This window comes from Psammomys obesus, unplaced genomic scaffold (assembly GCF_907164565.1).
Source record: "Psammomys obesus unplaced genomic scaffold, mPsaObe1.curated_primary_1811, whole genome shotgun sequence".
NCBI lineage: Eukaryota > Metazoa > Chordata > Mammalia > Rodentia > Muridae > Psammomys > Psammomys obesus.
The window spans coordinates 42,117,613-42,143,574 of NW_026585504.1; the positions used below are offsets into that span (position 1 = coordinate 42,117,613).

General features: G+C 46.4%; 1 protein-coding gene across 22 annotated transcripts in view; it reads left to right on the forward strand.

Moving 5' to 3' along the window:
• Madd (MAP kinase activating death domain) overlaps positions 1-25,962 on the forward strand; it is a 40,162-nt gene that overhangs the window by 1,101 nt on the left and 13,099 nt on the right. For 3 of the 22 annotated variants that reach the window (XM_055600920.1, XM_055600824.1, XM_055600941.1), the window contains exons 2-28: positions 2,485-2,627; positions 3,539-4,135; positions 4,492-4,795; positions 5,237-5,368; positions 5,624-5,737; positions 6,731-6,811; positions 9,077-9,255; positions 9,577-9,812; positions 9,957-10,113; positions 12,000-12,103; positions 12,194-12,384; positions 12,700-12,953; positions 13,184-13,323; positions 14,197-14,298; positions 15,629-15,688; positions 16,041-16,143; positions 16,634-16,820; positions 16,916-17,066; positions 17,311-17,517; positions 19,097-19,150; positions 20,165-20,265; positions 20,965-21,048; positions 21,315-21,473; positions 23,636-23,738; positions 24,436-24,498; positions 24,744-24,864; positions 24,967-25,072. In XM_055600920.1, coding sequence (XP_055456895.1) covers positions 2,569-2,627; positions 3,539-4,135; positions 4,492-4,795; positions 5,237-5,368; positions 5,624-5,737; positions 6,731-6,811; positions 9,077-9,255; positions 9,577-9,812; positions 9,957-10,113; positions 12,000-12,103; positions 12,194-12,384; positions 12,700-12,953; positions 13,184-13,323; positions 14,197-14,298; positions 15,629-15,688; positions 16,041-16,143; positions 16,634-16,820; positions 16,916-17,066; positions 17,311-17,517; positions 19,097-19,150; positions 20,165-20,265; positions 20,965-21,048; positions 21,315-21,473; positions 23,636-23,738; positions 24,436-24,498; positions 24,744-24,864; positions 24,967-25,072 — 4,149 coding nt within the window. In that variant the 5' untranslated portion in view covers positions 2,485-2,568. The remainder of the gene's footprint in view (positions 1-2,484; positions 2,628-3,538; positions 4,136-4,491; positions 4,796-5,236; positions 5,369-5,623; positions 5,738-6,730; positions 6,812-9,076; positions 9,256-9,576; positions 9,813-9,956; positions 10,114-11,999; positions 12,104-12,193; positions 12,385-12,699; positions 12,954-13,183; positions 13,324-14,196; positions 14,299-15,628; positions 15,689-16,040; positions 16,144-16,633; positions 16,821-16,915; positions 17,067-17,310; positions 17,518-19,096; positions 19,151-20,164; positions 20,266-20,964; positions 21,049-21,314; positions 21,474-23,635; positions 23,739-24,435; positions 24,499-24,743; positions 24,865-24,966; positions 25,073-25,962) is intronic. The other 19 variants (XM_055600952.1, XM_055600831.1, XM_055600839.1 and 16 more) reach the window with 12 other exon arrangements.

The window sequence follows — 25,962 nt, forward strand, 5'->3', positions numbered from 1 at the left end:
TACGTTAGTCAATAAAATTGAGGCAAGAGGCAGAATCCGAATGAAGACTGAGTTATAGGTGAGGATTAGAGTCTGGGAAAGGTAGAAAAGAACAGCTTTGGTTAGCTCTGTATCTGAAGTATCTGAGTATCTGAAGTCAGTGGCTAGAAATTGAGGCTAAAAAAATACATTCTACCACTGTTAGCTAGGATAGTCCCAAGATCTCGGGTTCTTGGAGCTCTGAAAGATGAAGAGAACTGTAGAACATAGCAACTGACTTGAATTTGGAGGGGGGCTTTATCTCACCACTACTAGAAAGGCCCCTGTGTCTAATGTACTAGTAAGAGAAAGCTTCAGCACCTGCTTTTGAGATTTTAGCCAGAAGATGCTTCTGCTTTTCAATGTAAGCCGGTATTTAAAGACTTGACCTACAACTTTGGTCCGACAAATTTTGTTTTATGGTTCAGTGCTGTAGATAGGTCTTAGGTATAGCTAGATACTTCTGTATAAAACACAGCATGGCTTTTACGTATGTCCCATTTCATAGCTTCATTTCCCTCTTTCATTTTTCTTAGGAGCAGGGGAGCTAAGGGTGCCCCACTTTTGCAATATGCTCATCTCAGTAGTGTTTAGGAGAACCAGAGGATTGTTTGGGGGTTATTGAGAGTAATGAACCCCCAGAAATGACTAAATGTGTGGCATGCTTGGGAACTTGGTGAAGAGCTATTTCTATAAAAAGCCACAAGTGGGATTTAAAAAAATGAACAAATGGATGGAAGTAAAGATAACCTGATTCTTAGTAGGTACTATCAATGGAATAGGCATTTCCAGGGTTAGGGGGAATGAAATGGTATGGGGCATGACTGACTTTGCAGTAGCAGCTGCTAGCACTGTTCGGCCACCAAGAAGGGGAGGGGCTGTGGCTTTGCTATAAATAGTTCTGGAGCCAGAGTCGCTATGGAGACAAAACTGAATCCTATTACCTATGGGTCCTCTATTGGGAGCAAGGGGGAAAAAGGGACCAGGATTTTGAGGACACCAGAAGTATTGTAAATAGGTCTTGTTTGTGGATCGAGGAGAAAAAAAAAGTTATCTAAGTAGAGCCCTCGGTGTTACAGGCAGTATCTATGCTTGCAGTATGGGAGTGCACACAGCAAGTGAAGTGTGTGTTTAGGTGTGTGTGTACAGTGGACAAAGCCTCAGTGGCATAGAAGCACTGGAAATGCCCTAGACTGGAGTGAAACATTTTATTTCAAAGTATATGAAAATTGGATTTTTTTTCTTTCTTTTTTTTTTTTTGAGACGGGGTTTCTCTGTGTAGCCTTCGCTGTCCTAGACTCACTTTGTAGACCAGGCTAGCCTCAAACTCACAGAGATCCTCCTGCCTCTGCCTCCCTGAGTGCTGGGATTACAGGCGTGTGTCACCACTCCTGGCAAAACTGAAATTCTTTAATATATATTTGTTCATTTTATGCATGTGTTACTGAGCATGTGCGCTCCGTGAGTTCAGCACTAGAAGAGCAGCAGTTCCCTGGAACTAGGCAGCTATGAGGCGCCCAGTGCCGGTCCTTGGAGCTGAACCTAGGTCTTCTGGAAGAGCCTTGAGTGCTTCTAACTGCCGAGCCATTTCTCTGACCCCCAGGAAAGAATTGATTTTTAACACGTCTAGAGTTTCCCTTGAACACTTCCCCTGAGCTTGCAGAAACCCTAGTATTTTCAGTATCGAATTCATAATCTCTGCAAGATGAAGGAAGATCAGGCCTCCGGGGAACATATTGTATTACCAAGACCAGGGTAGAGCAGGGCTATCGGTTCAGCACCAAGGGCAGAGGTAGTCGCAGTTGCTGCTGGGAAAACTGGAGTTGAGGCAGTTGGGACATGGACGATCTTCTTGTGCGGTCACATGAGCTGGAGTATCCAGCTGTTGTTAGTGTCTGAGAGCAATTAACCAGAAAGTCTATATGATAGCCACACATCAAGCTGGGTGCTGCTCAGTGAGGCAGAATAATTAGGTTTCCATCCAGACATAAAAGCACAGACTAGTGCTGTTCAAAGAGTCTGGCTTGGTCTCGCTCACCCCTGGAGTAGTCCTCAGCCCGACTTTTTCGTTATCATAAAAGTATTCAGTCTAGATTAGACTGTCTAGACCTGTTTTTCAGAAACAGAGCCCCAGAAATGAGGCTGAGTTAGCGCTGAGACATTATTTCCTCAACTCATCTTCCTTCACCTTTTTGTTGTGCTAAGGGTTGAAACCAGGTCCTCGTACATACTAAGTGAGTGCTGAACCACTAAGCTACACCCTCAACCCCTCTTCTACTTGAAATTCGACTCTGGAAGCCCATAAACCCAGACAACCCAGGCTAAGCAAGTGTCAAATTCTATCCTGAGTCCTGAAGTGGAAGGCCTTCTGGCCTCTGCCCCTTGCAAGATGAAACTGAGAAGGATGATCCCCTTAGGCATAGCAGTGGGTATTTATCAGCACTTCCCCCCCGATTGAATTTTCAGATTATATCGGAATTCCTCCTGGGAACGCTGACTCCTTGCTCGGTGTCCTGAAGTTTCTCTGCGATGAACTGATAAATTGGAACCATGGTGCAAAAGAAGTTCTGCCCTCGGTTACTTGACTACCTAGTGATCGTAGGGGCGAGGTAACCAAGAAGGCCGATAGTTGTCTTGTCTGGGGCGGCCACGGTGTCTTGTTATTCCTAGTTTATTTTCATGTTGCTTTGCCTGTCTTATTCCTTCCTATGTTTTACCCTGATGGGAACATTGGCATTGGCAGGGAAAGCCATACAGTTGGGTGATGTAAGAATATTAGTCTGGACAGAGACAACAGAACTCAGCCTTGTTTTGTTTAAGACAGTGTTCTTTTCCCATGTAGCCCCGGCTGTCCTAGAACTCTCTCTGTAGATCAGGCTGGCCTTGAACTCAGAGATCCACCTGCCCCTACCTCCTAAGTTTTGGTCCTAAAGGCATGAGCCACTGCACTCAGCTCAAAACTCAGCTTTCAACTCACCTTTTGGTAGGTGAAATGGCTCAGTGGTGCTTGCCACCAAGCCTAATGACCTGAATTAAATTCTTGGTCCTACAAAGTACCCTCTGACCTCCACTTTATGTTCTGTAGCATGCATGCTGCCTCTCATAAGTAGATACGTGCTTAAATTGTTTTAACTGATCCTTTGTGATTTTGAGCAAAATATTCTTTATAGCCAAGTTTTCATAGTTTGTAAGAAAGGGGAAAGAACACTGTACTCCTTCTCTACCACATGTATATTTTGTGGGAATTTTTTAGCCAAGGCGCTTTGAAAGGTGCCAATCATCTTTAGGTGTTAGTGATGATTTTCCTGTCGGACCTTTCAGGATAGTGTCTTCAGTACAGGGCATACTGCATTTAGTCCACCGGCTAAACTGGGCAAGTGGTCTCCAGACATCCGAGGTCCTATAGTCAGTTTGCTCTGCTCTAAAGTCTCTTTGAGCTTTAGCTGCTGTTTGTGGTTCGAGTGTGACAGTGTGTTAGAAGTTTCGGGCTGCTGAGTGTGTGTGTCTTTGTGTCCTCCAGGCACCCGAGCAGCGACAGTGTGGCTCAGACTCCTGAGCTGCTGCGGCGGTACCCGCTGGAGGATCACCCCGAGTTTCCCCTGCCCCCGGATGTGGTGTTCTTCTGCCAGCCCGAGGGCTGCCTGAGTGTGCGGCAGCGGCGCGCGAGCCTGCGGGACGACACGTCCTTCGTCTTCACCCTGACCGACAAGGACACCGGAGTCACCCGCTACGGCATCTGCGTCAACTTCTACCGTTCCTTCCAGAAGCGAGCGCCAAAGGAAAAGGCGGAGAGCGGAGCGGCCCCCCGCGGGAAGGAAGGGCTTCATGCCCCCTGTGCCTCGGAAGAACTTGCCCCTGAGAGCTCGGAGGGCGCCTCGACCTTGCAGCCTCCCGGTGCTGACTCCACCCCCGACGTGAGCCAGTCTCCTCGGGGCAAACGCCGGGCCAAGGCCGGCAGTCGCTCCCGCAACAGCACCCTGACGTCCCTGTGCGTGCTGAGCCACCACCCCTTCTTCTCTGCCTTCAGAGAGTGTCTGTACACTCTCAAACGTCTGGTAGACTGCTGCAGTGAACGGCTGCTGGGCAAGAAGCCGGGCATCCCTCGGGGGGTACAGAGGTATGGTTTGCTACCTTTGCTGGGAAGAATCGGGAAACGTTCAGATTGCTAAGATTAGTCTGTGAGAGAAGAGCTTTTCTGCACAGCTGTGCTCCCTTAGGATCGTTTAAACAGTTGAGTCGGGCCTCCTACTGTAGATGGATTTGGAGGAGATTGATGTGGGCGTGACACTGAGTTCTATCACATGTACCTTTCTACACCTGTTTCCATCATCATGCGTCTCCTCTGGTCCCTGAGCTTAGAGGGTGGGCTTTCCTAGCAATAGTCCTCTTTCAGCTACTGCCGTGGTTTTATTGGGTGGCCGCGGTACCGGCCGCTGATCCCTCCGCGTCTGAGTCTTGCTGTGTGTTCCTCAGGGACACCATGTGGCGAATCTTTACTGGATCGCTGCTAGTGGAGGAGAAGTCCAGTGCCCTTCTGCACGACCTCCGAGAGATTGAGGCCTGGATCTATCGGTTGCTACGCTCCCCAGTACCTGTCTCTGGGCAGAAGCGAGTGGACATTGAGGTCCTTCCCCCAGAACTGCAGCCGGCCCTGACGTTTGCTCTTCCGGACCCCTCTCGATTCAACCTAGTAGATTTCCCGCTTCATCTTCCCTTGGAACTTCTGGGTGTGGACGCTTGTCTTCAGGTGCTAACTTGCATCCTGTTGGAGCACAAGGTGAGAGCACTAGCTCTGTAGAGCTTTCTAGGGAGAGAGCTGTGCAACCCCCTGGGAGCGGAGACCAGGAACCATGTCCTTCTCATCATTTGATTCCCAGGAGGTTTGGTAGACATGAGTTGAGTTGCGGTATCAATGTCATGTGGCCTGCTTAGTTGAGTTATCCTCTGTTAGACTGATTCCGTCTTCTGGGGCATCAGTAGTTCCACTTTAGTGTGTAGTCTGAGGACAGAGAGTGGCAGAACTAAGAAGGCGGAGGTTCGAGAGAGGATTACTGCAGTTTGGGTTGGAAGGGTTGGTAGGACTGCAGCTGTGGAGGTTGCTGAGATAGGCTGCAGCTGTAGGCTCAGGAAGCCTGACGTTAAACTGGAGTGCTGGGAGCTATTTCCTAGCCATCCTTGTTTCCCCGCTGCTGACTGACTTCCGGTGTGGCCCCGGCAGGTGGTGCTTCAGTCCCGAGACTACAACGCTCTCTCCATGTCTGTGATGGCGTTTGTGGCAATGATCTACCCCCTGGAGTACATGTTCCCTGTCATCCCACTGCTGCCCACCTGCATGGCGTCGGCAGAGCAGGTGAGTCTCAGGGTGTCTTTCTGCTGTGCCGTCCCTGGCTTCTCAGGGGAGGAAGCTGTTAATCAGCGCTGGTTCTCTACCGATTAATTTGCTGGTCTAAGGACGGATTTGAACTGGTTGTTTGGTAAAACTATGCTATTTGTAGTTTCTCTTGGTTACAGTCGGCGAGTGTAGACTCTTTGCTACTATGCTGTTGGTGTTTGTATACTGAAATGTGTTCACAATAGGTCTCGTCTTCGTTTATCTTTTCCACAGCTGCTCTTGGCTCCAACCCCATACATCATTGGAGTTCCTGCCAGCTTCTTCCTCTACAAACTAGACTTCAAAATGCCCGATGATGTGTGGCTAGTGGATCTGGACAGTAATAGGGTGAGGCATTAGGCTAAGGCATTCAATAGGATCTAAGCCCAGTTCTGTCATGACCATTTTTCTGGGTTGTTTCTATCGCAACACTCATTAAAACAAAAATTTCTAATGCTGCTTTGACTTTTCTGGGCAGATAGCCCCTTGATTGTCTTGTCAGAATTAAGAGCTCCAAGGGCCATAAGATTGTTATTTTTGTATATGTCATCATAAAGAGTGTAGATAGGTGCTAGTTTTTCTGTAAGTTTCAAGTAAGAAGCTGTTTTTTAGCACACATTTAAAATTATATTAACATCCTGTGACGTGAGTATATTAAAGCTCTTGCAGAAAGCCTACTGCGTGTTCACTGTTAAAGTTTAGAAAATAAATGTAGGGCCAAGCCAGCAAGGTGGTTTAGCAGGAAAAGGCACTGGCCTCCAACTCTGGCAAGCTGAGTTGAACACCCAGGACCCACATGGTGGAAAGAGAGAACTGACTCCCACAGGTCGTCCTCTGTGCTCCACACACGTGACGTGGAGTGTCTCCTTCCTCCAAACACAAATAAATGTAAAATGAAAAAAAAAATTAAAAGTATAGGGGCTAAAGAGACGGCTTAGGAGTTCAGAGTGCACAGCGCTCTTGCGTTCCCTGGCAGCACTCACAGCAGGCAGCGCACGACCCTCTGTAGCTCCTCGTGTGCGTGCCCACCTGTAGATACACATACCCCCACATAATTAAAAAGAATGAGAATAAGTCTTTAGAGTGACATGAGCGTAAAGAGGAAAGTGGGATCCATAATCCTGTTATTTAGGGGTAGTCACCAATGTTATTTACGTATATTTCTTTTCAGGCATGTAGCTATAGCTCATGCGTGTGTACATATCTCTCATATGCGTAGCAGAACATATGATAATACTGTGTTTATCAAATCTCCCTGTGCATGTTATTTTCTCTTATGTAATCAGAACTCTTGGACAGTTTGTTCTAAGCTCGTGTCTCCCCACCCCCGCCCCACGGCAGGTGATTGCCCCCACCAATGCGGAAGTGCTACCCATCCTGCCAGAACCAGAATCAATAGAGCTGAAAAAACACTTGAAGCAGGTAGGTGAGGAACGAAAGAAAGGAAGGGGAAGGGTCTGTATGATGGCTCAGTGAGGAACGGTGCCTGCTGCCAACTCTGATGATGACAACTGGGCCCCAAGTGGTAGGAGAGAGCCTGCTCCTGCAGGTCATGCCCTGAACTCCACACATATGCTTGTGGCACACATGCGCACATACTCAATGCAGAGTAAGTTAAGATGTCATAAAATCTTTTTAAGTAAAGGAAGTACCAGAAGATATTAGGTTGCTGTAGGAAGGCAGCTGGTCCAAGAACCTTCACGTAGAATAGACTTTCTTTGCTCCGAATGGGCTCAAGAAGAGGTATATCCAAATTTTAAAAAGGTTTCTTGTCATATATGCCAGTTATTTGGCCTTATAGCATTTCTTTAGTCTTATAAGGTGGAAGTTAGAAGTTTGAACAAACTTGCTTCTTAAATCAATTCCAAAGTCCCTATAGATGACCTTTCTAAGAAATCTCTTTCTTTGAGTAAGTACTTCCACCCATGTTTTATTAATTGATTTTTTTTTCTTCTGCATGCTAAACACAGTTCCTGAAGGTAAAACACGACAGGGCTCCTTTAACCCCTCTGTTGTATGTACTATGTAGGACCACCAGTAGATAGCACTGTACTTATTAAGGATCCCTGTCTCATTTGAGGGCTTTTTGGAAGCCTTTTTTCTGTGTTGTCTGAAGCGCCTGGTAGTTCTTCTAGAATCTAGAGTCTAGACGCCCTTGAACTGAACTGGGTCATTCTTCATTATTCCTGTCCCTCTCACTTGCTTCATCATTGCTGATGTAATGTGATACCTGGTTGCAGCAGAGTCTGGTGAGGATTGCAAGTTCAGAAAGGTCTTTGCTTGCTGTGTTTTCATTTTTGATGATTGCTCAAGACTGACTAATGTGGGAGCTGGAGAGATGGCCCAGTGGGCAAGAACAATGGCTGCTCTTTCAGAGGACCCTGGTTCAATTCCCAGCATCCACCTGGCAGCTCATATCTGCCTGTAACTCCAGTTTCAGAGGATCTGACACCTTTACACAAGTACACACGGAGCAAAACACCAGTGCACATGAAATAAAAATAAATAAATTATGTGTGTGTGTGTAAAGAATGACTAATGTGGAGCAGGCCTAGGAGGTGCACACCTTTCATCCCAGCACTTAGGGGGCAGAAGCAAGTAGATATCTGTGAGTTTGAGGCCAGCTTGGGTTTCACAGTGAGTTCCAGGCCATCCAGGGTTACATGATGAAACCTTATCTCAGAGAGGAGAGAGAGAAAATGACTAATGTGAAGAGAGAGTGCCATATGAGTTTATACCAGTTTACTACTGTGTAGTCCACGGATCAGCAGTACTTATAACATTTGGCCTTACTGAAACCGAAGAGCCACCCCAGGTGTACTGATTCTGCATCCACTGTAACACCAGCTCCGGTGATTCCTGAGCTCACCTGCATTCAAAAGTTCAGTGGTTTTCAAAGTGTTCCATGGAGTCTCTTAGAGGCTAATTTAAGTTGGAAACTGGAGACTGTTGTTTTTGCCTTTGTTTTCTTCTTGTTGTTATTTTTTGTTTTTTTTTTTTTATTTTGAGTCAGGGTTTCTCTATGTAGTTCTGGCTGTCTTGGGGAGGCTCTGGCTTGTTGTTTGTTTGTTTGTTTGTTTTCAAGACAGGGTTTCTATGTGTAGCCCTGGCTCTCCTGTAACTTGCTCTGTAGACCAGGCTGGCCTCAAACTCAGAGATCTGCCTGCCTTTGCTTCTCCAGTGCTGGGATTAAAGCTGCACACCACCAATATTCAGCAAGGCTCTGGTTTTTTTATGTCCTTCTAAGTAGCTCTGTTTTTACAATTCACATGTTCATATTTCTATGTATATTTCAAATTGAAAATCACTTTTTGGCTAAACTAAATGGAAACTATTATTTTGGACTTCAGTTTTATTTAAAATGCCTTGAGCTTGGTTGACTTAAGATGGGCAGTTATATGATTCTGGCTTTTTTGTTTTTGTTTTGTATTGTTTTGTTTTTTGAGACAGTTTCTCTGTGTAATAGAGCCCTGGCTATCCTGGACTCGGTTTGTAGACCAGGCTGGCCTCTAACTCACAGAGATCCTCCTGCCTCTGCCTCCTGGGACTACAGGTGTGTACCACCTCACTGGCTGTAGAGAACTTTTTGATCAGAGAGTGACAGAAGACCCTAAAACAGCCCTTTCCTAGCAGCTGAGATTGGCTGCCTGAGAATGTCTTAGAGGAGGACTTTCTGTTGTTCCACAGGCCCTGGCCAGCATGAGTCTCAACACCCAGCCCATTCTTAATCTGGAGAAATTCCATGAGGGCCAGGAGATCCCACTTCTCTTGGGAAGGCCTTCTAGTGACCTTCAGTCCACGCCTTCAACGGAATTCAATCCACTCATTTATGGCAATGATGTCGATTCAGTCGATGTTGCAACGAGGTGAGACCCTGAGTTCTTAACTTAGCTTTTCTGATCTCTTGGTTTTGGGGAGACTACTTTCTGGAGCCAGGTTTACTTTATATATAAGATGTGTATGATATTTGGTTATATTTTCCACCTTAGCAAAAGTAAGGAGAAGAAATAGCTCACACTCTCAGCATGAAGAGAAAGGCTGATGGTTCTTTAAGCTCTCTTCCCATGATGGTGGTTGAAAGCTATTAAATGATGGTGTTGGGAGCTAGCCTAAGACATTGGATCGTGGCTCTCCTGACGATACAAGGTATGGGTCCTGGATTATCTCACCACCCCCTTCTTTCCCAGAGTGGCCATGGTACGTTTCTTCAACTCTGCTAACGTGCTGCAGGGCTTTCAGATGCACACACGTACCCTTCGACTCTTTCCCCGGCCTGTGGTAGCTTTCCAAGCTGGCTCCTTTCTGGCCTCACGTCCCCGGCAGACTCCCTTTGCTGAGAAACTGGCCAGGACTCAAGCTGTGGAGTACTTTGGAGAATGGATCCTGAACCCCACTAACTATGCCTTCCAACGGATTCACAACAGTGAGTCCACCTGCTCTCTGCTTGCCCCTCATTGCCTTTGCCCCTCCATGGTCCTGCCTTTGCCTTTTCCCTTCCTTTGTATTGCTTTAGACTTCCCCGCCTTCATCTTTTCTCCACTGTTGACATTTTTTCCTCTTTGGGTAGATACGTTTGATCCAGCTCTTATTGGAGACAAGCCAAAGTGGTATGCTCACCAGCTGCAGCCCATTCGTTATCGAGTCTATGATGGCAATTCTCAGCTGGCTGAGGCCCTGAGTGTGCCCCCCGAGCATGATTCTGAATCTGACCCCACTGATGACAGGTGAGCAGTCCCTGCTGCTAGGAGGCAAAGCTCAGAGCAATCACAGGTGTGAGTCTTTGAAGCTCTGCATTGTATTTTAGTTGGTTTTCTTTTTTAAAAAAAGATTGTGTGTGTGTGTGTGTTTATCTAGTGAGCACATGTGTGCATGTGCTCTCTAGTGTGTGTGTAAACCAGAAGAAGGCATCAGATCCCTCAGAGCTGGAGTTACAGGAGTCTTTAGGTGGGTGCTGGGATCTGAACTCTGCTCCTCATGATTGTGTCGCAAGCTCTCCTAACCACTGGATTTTCTCTTCTCCTATACCTTCTTCTTCTCCTTCTTTGAATATTTGTATTTATTATTTGACAGTTTCATATATATATATATATATATATATATATATACACATACATGTAGAGATATGTACAATGTATCTCGGTTATATCCACCTCTAGCTCTCCCCTCCTGTTCCTTCCTTCATTTTATTTTGTTCTTGTTCTTTGTTTGCTTGTTTTCCTTTTTTGAGATAGGATCTCACATTATCCAGACTTACCTTGCACTCAATATGTAGTTGAAGACGACCTGGAGCTTGTGATCCTCTGCCCCTCTCTGCCCCTCTCTGCCCCTCTCTGCCCCTCTCTGCCCCTCTCTACCTCTCTCTGCCTCTGCATGCTAGGGTCACAGGTTCCATTACCACACTCAGTGTATCTGGGATGAAATCAGTGCCTCCTGCCTCCTAGGAAGGCGCTCTGCCACCTGAACTACATCCCCATTCTTTGTTTGCTGAGTCACTTTTTGTGGGTTTTGTTTGTTTTTTAGTATTTGTTTTTTATTTTATGCACATAAGTGTCCTGACTGAATGTTTTTATGAGCATAGTATGCATGCCTGGTGTTTATAGAGGAAGAAGATGACCCTGGATCCCCTAGAGCTGCAGTTACAGCTGTTTGTAAGCAGTCATTGGGTGCTGGGGACACAACCTGAGTCTTCTGAAACTGTGACAAGTGTTCTTAACTACTGAGCCATCTCTTCAGCCCCTTGTCTGTTTTTGTACTTTGAGACAGAGTTTTATTGTATAGTCTAGGATGACCTCAAACAGTTTTCCTACCTCAAGTTTCTAAATGCTGGGATTACAGGCATAAGCCACCATAATCAGCTCTGACTGGTTTCCTTCATCTTATTTTATCTTGTACCCTGACCTTGAGTTAATTGTGTTCCTCTTTTTTGTTTTTCTACGTACGGATTATGGATTCTTTTGTCCTCCCTTTTCTGATTTTCAGTATTTCTATTTTATTTTGAGAAAAGGTCTCATGTGTCCTAGGCTAGCTTAAATTTACTAAGGATGACCTTGAATTCTAGTCTTGTAAGATTTATTTTATTATGTATTCACCAGGTCTCATTATAGATGGTTGTGAGCCACCATGTGGGTCCTGGGAATTGAACTCAGGTCCTCTGGAAGACCAGCCAGTGCCCTTAACCTCTGAGCCATCTCTTGAGAACTTTAATTCTAATCTTATTGCCTCTACTTTCCAAATGTTGGAGTTCTAGGAGTGCACTGTCATACCTGGCTTATACAGTGCTAAAATTGAACCTGGGCCTTCCTGCATGCTAGGCAGGTACTCTACCAACTAAGCTACATCTTCAGCTTCTCTTCTTTAAAGACGATTTAAAAAGAATTTCTGGCATGTGCGTGTGTGTGTGTTTGTGTGTTTGCACACTCCTGTTTGCATTTGTTTGGCCCTGTATGTATATGGAAGTCCAATGACAACTTGAGGGAGTTGGTTCTCTCCTTCCACCTCGTGGGCCCCAGGTATCAAACTCAAGTTATCAATGTGGCAGTAAGAGCTCTGACAACCTGAGCCATCTGGGCCAGCCCCCTCTTCTTCTGTTTTTTCTTCTTTTACTCTGCAGTGGCAGCGATAGCATGGAGTATGATGACTCAAGCTCTTCTTACTCCTCCCTTGGGGACTTTGTCAGTGAAATGATGAAATGTGACATCAACGGCGATACTCCCAGTAAGTGTGTGTGCCTAGGAAGACTGGCCGGCACTAACAGGCAGGGCTTGGGTTTGGGGCTGAGGTGTCTCTACCTTTCTCTCTTGGTAGATGTGGACCCTCTGACACACGCAGCCCTAGGAGATGCCAGTGAGGTGGAGATTGATGAGCTGCAGACCCAGAAGGAGGGAGAGGAGCCTGGTCCCGACAACGAGAACTCTCAGGAAAATCCCCCGCTACGCTCCAGCTCCAGCACCACTGCCAGCAGCAGCCCAAGCACAGTCATCCACGGTGCCCACTCTGTACGTGAGGACGGAGGGGCGGGCGGGTGCTGAGAACTGCTGTTAGGAAAACCTTACTGTAGCTGGGCGTTTGCCTCTTTCCTGTTTTTCCCATCCTTTTCTCTATGAGCCTCTGAGTAAAAGTCTCTGAGATGACCCGGAAGAAGGTCATTGGGCTTTTTTTAAGGCACCATTATTATCCACTTACATAGTCTGTAAGAGATCAAGACTATCATAGCTTCTCCCACACATTTCATAGGCTGGGAATTTGCCGGGTCTGGTCTGCTCTGCTCCACTGAACTGAGGTGACCACTTTTTATTTAATGTGACCCCTAGGAACCTGCCGAGTCTACAGAAATGGATGATAAGGCAGCACCAGGCAGCTCCAAGCCCCTCCCTCCCGTGCCTCCCAGCATTTGCAAATCTACTGTGGACAGGAGACAGACAGAGACTGGAGAGGGGTCAGTGTGCCAGCGAACCTATGACAATCCACACTTCGAGCCACAATATGGCTCTCTCCCTGAGGAAGATGATGATGAGCAGGGGGAAAGCTACACTCCCCGATTCAGCCAACATATCAGTGGCCATCGGTGAGAGCCTGGAGATCCTTCTTAGATGGGTGACTGAAGGGCCTCCCTGCAGTAACCCTGGGTGAGGGTTGCTTGGAGGGTGTATACTCCTGCTGTGCTGCCATCCTTAGAGGGTAGCTCTTTGAACTGGGGACTTAGAAATTACCAGACAAGAATAGCAATTACAGTGTAGCACAAGCCCAGTGTAGGTACCCCTGCCTGGGACTCATAGGCGCCACTGTGCATTCAAGGGCTCAAAAGCTGCTGCGGCCCAACAGCTTGAAACTGGCAAGTGACTCAGACGCAGAGTCAGACTCCCGAGCAAGCTCTCCCAACTCCACTGTCTCCAACACCAGCACCGAGGGCTTTGGGGGCATCATGTCTTTTGCTAGTAAGTACCTCAGACTTTCTCATTCCTCCATTCCATTTTCTTTATGCTATATGTTGTTCAGAACTTGAGCCGTAGGGCTAGGTTCGCATTAGTCCTGATTCAGATCATTGGGGTGAGATTGAAGTATTTTTAAATGAGGTAAGAAGAAACACCAGCCAAATTAGTCATTAAATACATATGTATGTATGCATGTATTGTGTGTGTTGTGTGGGTGTGTGTGCATGAACACACACAAATCTATCAACAGGCCACAGCATGCATGTGGAAGACATATGTGTTTTAGACGTAGTCAAATATTAAACATTATAAATTGTACAACTTTACATATACTTTATGGAAATATTTAGTCAGATTTGTTTTGAATCTGCTATTTTCTTTGCCTGACAAGAAGCTTTAATGCATATGCTTGAAACATAGATGCAGCTGGTTTTCATGCTCGCTTTTAGCACAGGAGGGCTAGATTCACTCACAGACTGTAGACTGACGAGGGGCTAGCGGGAGCCGCCACGGAGGGTGATTGTGGTGTAGGTGTCCTTAGTGGCCAGATAGCAGCACAGTAGCACTTCAGACTAGAAGTGTGTATGAACCACCAGCTTCATACAGTGTTAGCAACAAACGAGACACGGCATTACACTAAAATGCAGCCAGAGAAAAGTATTGGTTGGTTTTGAGCAGACCTGGCTGGGGTTCCTTTAGTTACCCTAAGTTACACTCGTCTTTTGTAAGATGGATCAGAGATGATCTGATCACGCCATTGGGGTGCTGCCTGAGAGGAGGGAATGAAGATGGTGGGACAGTCACCCTACTAGGATGCTGTGGATGTTTGTCCTCTTAACTCACGGGCATGCTCATTTCCATACCCTCCTTTTGCAGGCAGCCTGTATCGGAACCACAGTACGAGCTTCAGTCTTTCAAACCTCACACTGCCCACCAAAGGAGCCCGAGAGAAGAGTACACCGTTCCCCAGTCTGAAAGGTAACCAAAACCTCTCTTTTGTCAAACCAGGTTTCTCTGAGAGACATGTCAGACATAGAGGTGTTTGTCAGGAGCCCTGTGTACCATGAATCATTTGACCTGGCTGTTGCCTCATACTGCTTATCATGGCCTTCACTGCACACCACAGGCGTTAGGTAGTTGTGGATAGAAATCAGCTTCGTAGCTGGAGGAACATAGTGGTATGGGATTACTGCTGTTTAGGGCAAGACTTTATCAGAAGTATATGCTAACACAGGGATAATGAGCTGCCCTCAGTCATCTTCAGATTCCTATGGTATAAACTTGGTTTATACCAAGTTAAACTCCTTCCCAAGGAGCCGTCCACAGGAGGATGATTATGGGCTTGATTGCAGTATTTATAGAATCTAGCCACTTACTGTGGCTACATGCCAGCTTCCGGTCCATGAATGCTATTGATTAGCTTCTAGGGTCAGTTCAGACCAGATTTCAATTTCATCTGTGATCTTTGTAGCTTGAGGAGCTTTTCTCAACTTAATTTGACTTCTGTTATCTGGCTATCATGCTGAAATATTTATAGTAGTGAGTAGAATGAGAAGCAACCATTTCATTGATACAGGGTCTTTCTGTGTAGAGCCCCTTAAACTTAGAGTCCTCTTCCCCGAGGCTCCCTAGTCCTGAGATTTCAGGCATGTACACCCGGCATATCCACCTAAAGATATCAGGAACCTAAGGAATATTCTTTAGAGGGGTGGGGATCTGGGGTAGGTGGGTGAAAGGAGGTAGAAAATGAAGTGATATTGCCACAGTGAATCCTCAAATGGATAGGTAGAGTAGGGATGGAAACATGTACCAGCCTCTCCGGCTTCCGTCCGATACATTGGCGGCGAAGAGCAGCTAGCTCTTTCATTGCATGCCATGCTTCATCCCATGTGCTGCCTTTCCACCAATGCCCCATCCTCACTGCTGCGCCCTAACCTCCCTAACCACAGCATCTGCAGGGCGTCTCCTCCCCGCGGGGACCTCGCAGGCCCTCCGGACCCCTGTGCTAGATACTTCACAAACAAGTGTCCCCTCTTCCATGCATGTGCCTGTTCAGTATGTGAAGGCTCTCTGTGTCATTTACCTCGCCCCTGGCTTTGAGAGGTCCCAGGCCTAAGAATGGTCTTTCTTAGAGTCTTGGTCGCCTCCTGGTCACTTGGCTTTCCGCTTTGCTGTGCCCAAGAATCAAGGTTATATGCACTTTCTAGGCTTTGAGAGAGTGCTCATATGATTTGACTTACTGCTCCAACAAGGGGTACAAGGGTTCAGGTATTGTGGTGCACCTACTAATTATGTATTTTTGTCCCAGTATTTGGGCTAAATACTCTAATGGAGATTGTTACTGAAGCCGGCCCTGGGAGTGGTGAAGGTGGGTCTTCCCTGTGAGCTGTGCATGATTTTTTTTCCTAGCATCTTTTCTGTCTGCCTGAGGGCCACCCTCCTCATGGAGCAAGTGATGTCACATGAGTGACCTGCCTTGCCTAACCCCCGACAACACCCATGCAGGCCATGGGGCATGCTGCTGGTGCATGTGGAGTGGCCTGAATCTCCATTCCTCCCTCCTGCACATTGCCATGGCTGCCTTCTACCTGTGTGTGAGGCTCTGCCACCCTGCCCAGCTCTGCTGGAGAATGGTGTGGACCATAGCAACCCATGGGTATGATAATATGAGCCCCTGGACTGTGCCAATGGTCTGTCTCATTCCTACCTTCCCAATTTAGGAAACAGGAGGGCCTTGGTGGACCAGAAGTCATCTGTCATTAAACACAGCCCAACCGTCAAAAGAGAACCTCCGTCACCTCAGGGCCGGTCCAGCAATTCTAGGTAATAAATGACAGCCTGTCTATTTCTTGAGACAGTCTCATGTTGACTGTGCTTGCCTTAAATTCAGTATGTAGCTGAGGAGGACCTTGAACTGATCTCTACCTCCACTAAATGCTGGGCCGAGAGGCCTGCACCACCACACTCAACGGGCAGAACAGTTTTAAAGTTCTCAGGCAGAGGTGATCATTCCTATTAAGAGCAGCTGTCAAAGCGGTACATGTAATCAATTTTCTAACAGCACTTCCCATTTTTAACCAGTCCCCAGGCAACAGTTGATGGTGTGGTTTATGGTGTAGAAAAGGGGAAAGTGCCAGAGTGTGAGGAGTTGGCCAGTAAGATCCTTGGGGAGACGGGAGTGTGGCGGTCATGAGCATTTGGAGACTTAGCTTTATGCTTTTCCCTGGGGGATATCTTATCTGGTGAAGCAGGGTGTGGGGGGGTGCCCTGCCAAGGGTCAGATGAGCACGGAAGTGGCTTGTCGGCCCTCTAGCGAGAACCAGCAGTTCCTGAAAGAAGTGGTGCACAGTGTGCTGGATGGCCAGGGAGTGGGCTGGCTCAATATGAAAAAGGTACGCCGGCTGCTGGAGAGTGAGCAGCTTCGGGTCTTCGCGCTGAGCAAGCTGAACCGCGCAGTGCAGTCAGAGGACGATGCCCGGCAGGATGTCATCCAAGACGTGGTAAGTAGTGGGGCTGGGGAGCCAGAACCACCTAGGCAGAGGGATGCGCATGTTAGAGAAGAGTTGCTAGCCCTCGGTCCTGGCTCTTGTTGCAGGAGATCAGTCGGAAGGTGTACAAGGGGATGCTAGACCTCCTGAAGTGCACAGTCCTCAGCCTCGAGCAGTCCTATGCCCACGCAGGTCTGGGTGGCATGGCCAGCATCTTTGCACTTTTGGAGATTGCCCAGACCCACTACTATAGTAAAGGTAGGGATCATACTTGCTGTCTCTATGTCAGGTTTCCCAGTAACTATGCTTCCTGTGACTCTATGGGATTTTGTTTTCTATGGTTATATATAGGAAATATTATCCCTGCCATGAAAAATCAGGCTTTAGCTGCTCTTTCTGTGTACTAGCTCCTCCTGTATTCTGGCTTTTCCCATCTCACTTTCTTGCCTTGACCCTACTTGTTAGCTCCTTTAACCACTTTCCGTATTTGTTCCTTTCTCAGAACCAGACAAGCGGAAGAGAAGTCCAACAGAGAATGTAAATACCCCAGTTGGCAAAGATCCTGGTCTGGCTGGGCGGGGGGACCCAAAGGCTATGGCCCAGCTAAGGGTCCCTCAGCTGGGTCCTCGGGCACCAAGTGCTACAGGAAAGGGTCCTAAAGAACTGGATACTAGAAGCTTAAAGGAAGAGAATTTTGTAGCATCGGTTGGTATGTATCATTATGTCTGATCTGCCGAAGTGGGCCTGGCTTCTTAAATAGTCCTCCTCTCTCTCAGTTCATCCAGGATCCTGACTTTGTCTTCCCGTGCTTGCATTTTAGAGAAGGAGATAGGTCTTTGCCCATTTCCAGTAGCAATTTCCTATGCATGTCTGGTCTTCCTGCTTGCTCCGTAGCCGCCTCACCAGCATCTTGGAGGAACGATGGAAGTTTGCTTAGAGAGCATGTGATGCAGTGCGCGGAGTCTGAGCTATATTTGCCATCCTTTTTTATCTACATCTGCGTTTCTTCACATAGAGAAAGTATGTTCCTGGGAAGTATTAGGAAATTTATAGGTACATCTTTGGGATATAAAATCATCTGGGTCTCTGCATCCAGCTTTCCCCATCCAAGCATTACATTGCTCTGGAGTGTGTTCTGTTCTGGCATGTTTGGGTTATAAACTTTAAAGTCATAGATTTCTGAGCCAGTTCTTCTGTCTTTCCACCCCAGACTTGATTGAAATTTTGCTATTCACTCTCTGGTGTTACCTATTTGGCTCAGTCCTACTTGACCTTGAGTCCCCTAGGCTACTTTCTTTTTGATTCTAGATCCCTGGTTTCTGTGCTATGCTTTCAGCTGATACTTCTTTGCCACAACCTCTAGCCATTGTCATAAGTTTTCACAGGAAGGAAGCAGCTCTCTTGGGGCATCTCCAGTTCTCTGATTGGCAGATATCCTCCAAGTAGTAAAACATGGCTTTCTCCTGTCTGCTATCATGCTCTAGAAATGTACTGGCCTGTTGTCCAGAAAGTCTTGACTCTACCTGGATAGGTCACTTCCCTAATCAGGATTTCTATCGCCTCATCTAGGAAATGAAGAGATTATACTAATTGAACTCTGAAGTTACTTCCAGGAAAAAAAAAATGCTATGACTGGTATTTGCTGTGTTTTGTTTTACCGAGAAGCTAGTCTCATTTTCTGTTCTCTGTTACTTCTACTGGAAGCATTTTTTCCTAGATCGTGACTAAGCACGGGTCTCCCATTTGAGCAGGCGATAGCTCTGAGGGTAAATTTAGTTTTTTGGTAGCAACGGGAGGAATGTTAACCGAGTACGTGATCTGGCTTCTGTCCAGTCTAGTGAGTCAAGTGATTTCTGCTCATGTTTCTGAAATTCTTTGGCTGCTTGACGTGAGTGTCTCTCTTGTAATTTGTAAGCATGGCCGTGGCCCAGCTCATTGGGTAGAGAGATCGCCACATGGTAGGAGTCAAAGGAACTGTCTCCGGCCCAAGTAGGGTCCAGTTTTCATACCAAATAAAGGGGCTTCATGAAGAGCCCATCCAGCTCAAAGATTCTATACTGTTCACATTGGGGCTAGGATTAGAAACTTAAGAGTCAGTTCATGGTTTTGGGGCAAATTTTGGATCTCTTGATTCCTCAACCTTCCTAACCCAAGTAAAGATATCTTTGTATCTCTTTAACTGATAATGCTATGCCTGAAACAAGCATATGTGGGTGGTGGGTTTCCAGTTCTCTGACAAGCCTGACTCTTTCTGTCTTTCTCTCCTGCTTGCATTGCATCTGGGGTAGAATTGTGGAACAAGCACCAGGAAGTGAAAAAGCAAAAGGCTTTGGAAAAACAGAGTAAGGAACAAACGCCCCTTCCTGTCCCTCAGTCTCCCATACCTGCCAACTTCCCAGGCCCAATTGGGGCAGGCTCCCTGTGTCAGCCCCACTCCAAATTTGTTCTTGGGTGGTATTTGGAGGAAGAGTAGTAAAGACAGGTCAGAGAGTTCTTGGGAGGAGGCTGTATTTGGATTGAAAGCAGGTAGGTGGAGTGTGAATCCTAGACATGTGGCTTGTGAGCTTCTCCTTGCCTCTCCCTTCATCAGCAATCAGGCGTCTACTGAGTAAAACACCTAAACCTTGGTTTTCTATTGCTCTGTAGCTGGTGCGGAGAACTTCCGCTGATTGCAGTGTCCCTCCTTGGCTGATACCTCCCTCAGCGTTAGGCCTGTGGACGCAGTTGGCAGAGATGGTTGCTGTCCCTCTGTGTTGAGTCTGTAGCTTCCCAGCTCTATCTAGTGACTTGCCTAGGCCCACATTCTTGCTTTCTGTCGTTCTGTCCTTCTGCCATACCATTGTGGGTGGGTGAGTTAAAATAAGAGTGTGGTTTTTGTTTGTTTTTTTTCTCAAATGCAAATGGTGTAGGGTGGGGGGGTTAGGCATTGCCCACAGAAACAGTGTTTCTTTCCTTCTTTTGGCCTAACCTTTTCTGGCCTCTTTAGACACATTTGTCAGGAATCACTGAGCATCCTGGGAACACTTTTATGACTCAGGCACAGGTGAAACTCTGACTTTGGGTGCCATGGAATAGGGTTTGCTTGTAGAATGTTTTGTGTTAGGATGATTTGCTTTGAATTTTCTCAGGTTGAGAAGATGGGTACAGAGACCCTTGACAGGGTCTAATATACTACTTGGTTCTTATGGCTTCTGGGAACCTTTTCTTGTGGGTCCCCGTGTTGGGGAGGGCCGTCTCTGGAAAGTGACTGGGATGTAATTAACAGAACTGGAGCAGGCCCTGCTGCTGCCCCACTCCCTTCAGCAGCCTGCCCCGAGCTCCTCGGAGCCAAGTAACGCAAGTCTTCCCCTACTCAGGGCAAGAGGTAATCAAGCCTGCCTTTGACCTTGGTGAGACAGAAGAGAAAAGGTCCCAGATCAGCGCAGACAGTGGTGTGAGCCTGACATCTGCTTCCCAGGTGTGTGACAATTCCTGAAAATTGTCAGGACTAGATTACTATCTCAGTGTGGCACACACAAACACATGCTTTTTTTTTTTTTGGAAATGGGAATTAAGTTCAGGGTAGATATTCTAGGTAAAGACTACCACTAAGTTATACCACTAACTCTCAAAGTACTTCTTACAGTTAAAAAAAGAAAGAAACAAGCTCAACTATAACCACAGAAATGATTAAATAACTATAATAGTCATGCATTGCAGTACTTTAACAATGGTGTTTTCAAAATTTATCAGTACTGTATGGTTCTATATGTATATGTATATGTATATGATACATATATGAGAGGGAGGCTCTTACTGAATAATCCTGGCTGGCCTAGAACTTACTATATGTAGACCAGGCTGTCCTTGAACCCAGAGATCCACCTGCCTCTATCTCCCAAGTGCTGGGATTAAAGGTGTGTGCTGCTCTGCCCACCTTCAATCTAGTTTTTAAATATATCTAGAAAAGACTAAACCACTAACAGAAAATATACTAAAAGTAGAGGTTAATATGGGTGGTAGATTTATGGCTTGTTTTTATTTCCTTGTTTTTTCTCTTGTTTTCCACACTGTGTTACTTTATTTATGTAAGTTACATACATTCCATGTAAGAAAAAAAATGAATTGCTCAGGACCGCTCTAGAAACAATACAGGCTTCCCTTTGTCTTATTTCAGAGGACTGATCCGGACTCTGTCATCAGTGTGAGTCCAGCTGTTATGATCCGCAGCTCCAGTCAGGATTCTGAAGTTAGCACCGTGGTAGGGGAACGCCACACTGGCTTCCTGTGGGTGGGCTGTGGCTTTCTCCTTAGAAGGGCTCCCTCCCTTTGGAAGCTGTGGTAGTGCAGACCAGCTTTATCTGCGTAGGTATGTGCACCCAGGCTGTCTGTCACCCAGCTTGTGAAGAGGTGTCTGGGAAAGCAGGCACACCTGTCCCAGGATTCTTTTTGTGATAGCACAGGGCTCGAACTGGCACTGGGGGACCTTCTCTGGGGACCGTCCTTACTACTACTTGTCTTTTCCAGGTGAGTAATAGTTCTGGAGAGACGCTTGGAGCAGACAGCGACCTGAGCAGCACTGCAGGTGACGGGCCAGGAGGAGAAGGCAGTGCCCACTTGGCAAGTTCTCGAGCCACTCTGTCTGATAGTGAAATCGAAACCAATTCCGCCACAAGCACCATCTTTGTAAGCTTCGTTTACCAATAACAGAGTGTTTCTTTAACGGGAGAGGAAGGTGGTTAGCACAAAATGGAAGGTTAAGAGACAGCCAGGCAGAGAGTTCGAGGCCAGCCTGGTCTACAAAGCAAGTCCAGGGCAGCTAGGGCTACACAGAAAAACCCTATCTCAAAAAACAAAACGAAACAAAAAGAAAGAAAGAAGGAAATAAAGTTAAGAGACATTGAGAAGGAAAAGCAGGGCTGGAGGTGTAATTCAGGCAGGACGCTTGCTGAGCACAGGCAGAGCGCTTCAGAAGAAGGAGAAACTGGCCACAGTCACGCGGTAAGGTCAGGTCCAGCAGTGAAGGCTCACTTCTCTTCTCGTTCTTTGTTTCCATCTGTTCTTCTCCTTTCCTCCTGCCTTCCCTCCCTTCCTCCCTCCCTCCTTTCCCTCTTCTTTTTTGAGGCACTCTCACTGTGTAATTCAGGCTGGCCTCGAGCTTGCAAACCCTCTGTTCCAGCCTTCCACGCGTTCCGAGTGTGCACCACTGCAGGCAGCTGAGCCAATCCCTGAGCTCGGCTCTCTCTCACCCGCCTGCTTTGCAGTGTACAGCTGCTGCTTTGCACAGCGTTCCTGCTCTGACGCGTGCACCACTTTGTTAGGAGGACAATGGCTGTGTTTTTCAACAGTCCTTTTTTTTTTTTCAGTCCTTTTGTGCCTGGAGGAAATTGGAAGTTCGGATCTAAATGAAGTCACTTACTGCTGGTCCTCATTTCTGTCTCTAGGTCCTTCTATAGGTCTGTTCCTATTAGAGTCAGTGGAGGCTCAGAGAGAACTGAAAGTTAGCAGAGCTACTCGGGCTATGGGGCTTCACTCTCTCTGAGTCTTCATAGACTGTTTTAATAAGGGTGTTAGAAAATTCCTTCAGGCTGGGTGTGGTAGCTCATGCCTGTAATCCTCCTCCTCAGAGGGCTGACGTAGAAAGATCTTAAAATTGAGACCAGCCTGCTACATGGTGAGACCTTGTCAAAAGAGGGCAGGGGCCCAGGGAGATGGCCCAGCAGGTAAAGACTTTTGTCTTCAAGCTTTGATAACCTGAGTTCCATCCTTAGAACTACATGGTGGAAGAAGAAAACCAACTCCTAAAGGACGTTCTCTGGCCTACACATGCATGCCATGGCACATGTATGACCCCAGCCCCCACCCACGCCACACATGTACAAAATGAGTAAATGTTACTTTAAAATGTCTTTTAAAAAATCCCTTCATTGTGCTTTGATTCTGGATGTTAAAACAAATACGAGTATCATTCTCGAAAGATGCTGGTCACTGTGTGCTGTTCCTGGCCCTTCCTGTCACACTGTCTTAGTTGTCCTGGGCTAGTGAACAAGGAGTATTTGTACAGTTGAGGTGAGAAAGGTTACTTAAAGATTTTTCTTGTTTGATTTGTGTGTGTGTAGAAAATAATGAAGATAATAATAATAATAATGTAGAAAATAATGAAGATTCCTGATATCCACTTGGGCCCTCACACACACAGACACTTGCATAGACATATGATCATGTACACAAACTGCATCTATACATATAGTAAATAAATAAGCTAATTAATTAACTAACTCATTTCTCCAGTCTTGTGAGGTAGATATCATAATGTTCCTTTTATAGACGAGGAAAATGAGCCTCAGCAAATAAGAAATTAACAAAAAGTAGAGATCTGAACCATGGCCAGTCTGACTCCCAACTCTGTTCTTTCTACTGTGTCATGCCACCACAAAAACCTTACCTTGCTTTGTGGGGTGAGTGTGCAAGACAGGACCCTGTGGCCCAGGCTGGCTCAAACTTGCTATAAAGGTAAGGTTAGCCTTGAACTACTGATCCTCCTTTCTCAGCCTCCCACAAACTGGGATTAGAGGCATGGCCAGCTTTAAGAGAAAGCATTACAGAGACTAAGGAATAGAGGCAAGTCAGAACGAAGACTTCATTTCTTGCTTTAGGAAGCAGTAATAAAAAACAGGATTATCAGATTGATTTTTTTTTTAGCCAAACATAGTAGCAGAAGCAGGGATAATTGTTTTGTTGGCGGATGCTGCCTGCTTACTGTGTGAGTCTTTCAGGGAGTTGCCTGGTTTCCTTTGCCTCTATGAGTTGGTACCTCTGGCATCTGACCTGCCACCTTGTCTTTCTAGGGTAAAGCTCATAGCTTGAAGCCAAAGGAGAAGCTGGCAGGCAGTCCAGTCCGCTCTTCCGAAGACGTAAGCCAGCGAGTCTATCTCTACGAGGGACTGCTAGGTAAGGAGACTGGCAAGGCCCCTTGCCCTGGAAGAAAGCTGGGCTCAGTCATGGGAGAGGGCGGCACCAAACAGCTGCTGCTTGGCTTTTACTAATACCAATTCTGACACCGGATAACATTTTAAACGTCCTTTTAGTATTTATTTATTTAATGGGGGCATGTGCTACACACACCCATGGAGGTCAGAGGGCTTTAAACCTTGACTCTCTCCTTCCTCCTTTCACCACCTGGGTGGCAGGGATTGAACTCAAGTCATCAGGCCTGAGAGCACACATCTTTGCCTGCTGAGCCAACTCACTGTCCGGATAGCAGTTTAAAATCTGAACCAAGGGGGCTGGAGAGATGGCTCAGAGGTTAAGAGCACTGGCTGCTTTTCCTTTCCAGAGGTCCTGAGTTCAATTCCCAGCAACCACATGTGGCTCACAACCATCTATAATGAGATCTGGTGCCCCCTTCTGGCCTGCAGGTGTACATGCAGACAGAGCATTGTATAAATAAATAAACAAACAAATAAATAAATACATAAATAAATCTTGAGAGAAAGAAACCTTGAGGGGGGAAAAAAAAGCTGCACCAAGGAACTTATGGGATAAGCAGGGGCTGAAAACTAGATGAAACTGGGTTTTGGTACTAATCAACAGGCTATGTCTTTCTTTCCTCTTGCTACCATTTTCCTTCCTGCTCACAAATTGGCAGGAAGGGACAAAGGATCGATGTGGGACCAGTTAGAGGATGCTGCTATGGAGACCTTTTCTATAAGTAACTGCTTTTCTTTGTGTAATGTGTTCATCCCTCCTGCTTGGGAGTGGCAGGGCCTCACTTGGAGGCCTCTGGGGTTGGTGGCAAAATATATTAGATCTGGGAGAAAGGTTTGGTTTCCTTCGCCCTGGAATTTGGAATAGCCTCATTTTATCTGGGGCTTACTATCTTTATTTGGCTGCTATATTCTTTCAATGTTAAATAAGCCATGTCCCCTACCCAAGCAATAACATTATTCTACACAGGCAAAGAGCGTTCTACTTTATGGGACCAAATGCAGTTCTGGGAAGATGCATTCTTAGATGCTGTGATGTTGGAAAGAGAAGGGATGGGTATGGACCAGGGTCCTCAGGAAATGATTGACAGGTATGGGACTTAGGAAAGCCGTGAGAATGTGCCTATTCCATTCTTTTCACTTAGTGTTGTGGTCTCCCACCTGGGGACTAACTGTGTCTGGGCTTCTGCTAGGTACCTGTCCCTAGGAGAGCATGACCGGAAGCGCCTGGAGGATGATGAAGACCGCTTACTGGCCACACTGTTACACAACCTCATCTCCTATATGCTCCTGATGAAGGTAATACTGATATTGCTTCTGTTTAGCTGTTACTGATGCCGGAAGGACAAGGCTTGCTCTGTTGCCTAAATTCTAGAAGAGTTGGAAAGCTGTCAAAATACCTGACTGGGGTCCTCTTCCTGACCAAAGTCAAGTCCTCTATGCCAGCTTACGCACTATTTAACTGAAGCTGTCAGGCTGTTTTGTCAATGAACGTTAATGAGCTTGTTTACTTTGAATTTTAGATGTATTCCCTTTGCTGAGTTACTTTAGGATACAGTAGAGCTCCCCACAGACTATAACTGATTTAATACTTTTTTTTTTGTATTCTAAAACCTTCAGGTGCTCAGAATTTATTTTGCAGCAGCAGCTCTTAGTCATGCAGAATTTTCTGTAGCTGGAAAAAGCTGCCTGGTTGAGCATGGTGGTTCATGCCAGTTAATAAGTCACATGGGAGGTAGAGGCAGGAGGATCAGGAGGTCAAGATAGACCTTGGCTGTAAGTTCAAGACCAGACAAAACTATATAAAATCTTGTCAAAGAGAAAAAAAACATATCCACTTATTAACAAGTGGTGGTAGCCCTCGTCTGAGTTGTTTGTGCTTTGTATTCATAGCTGTGGAGGCATGTGTCGCCAGTTATTAAGAAGAGTTCTTCTCTGAGAGAGAAATGTGCATTTGGATTGGTGGTGGCAGAGAATTGAGCCTCCCTGAGTTTCTCCTGTTCTCCCTAGCCTCTAAATGTGAAGAGATCAGTGTCCCAAATACAGAGACAGTTCTGTGAGCCTTTTGACTTGATTGATCTTGTGTCTTAGTTAGGTTTCTATTGCTGCTATAAGCACTGTGGCCAAAAGTAACATGGGAGCAAAAGAGCTTATTGGCTCACTGGTCACAGCCCATCATCAGGGTAATC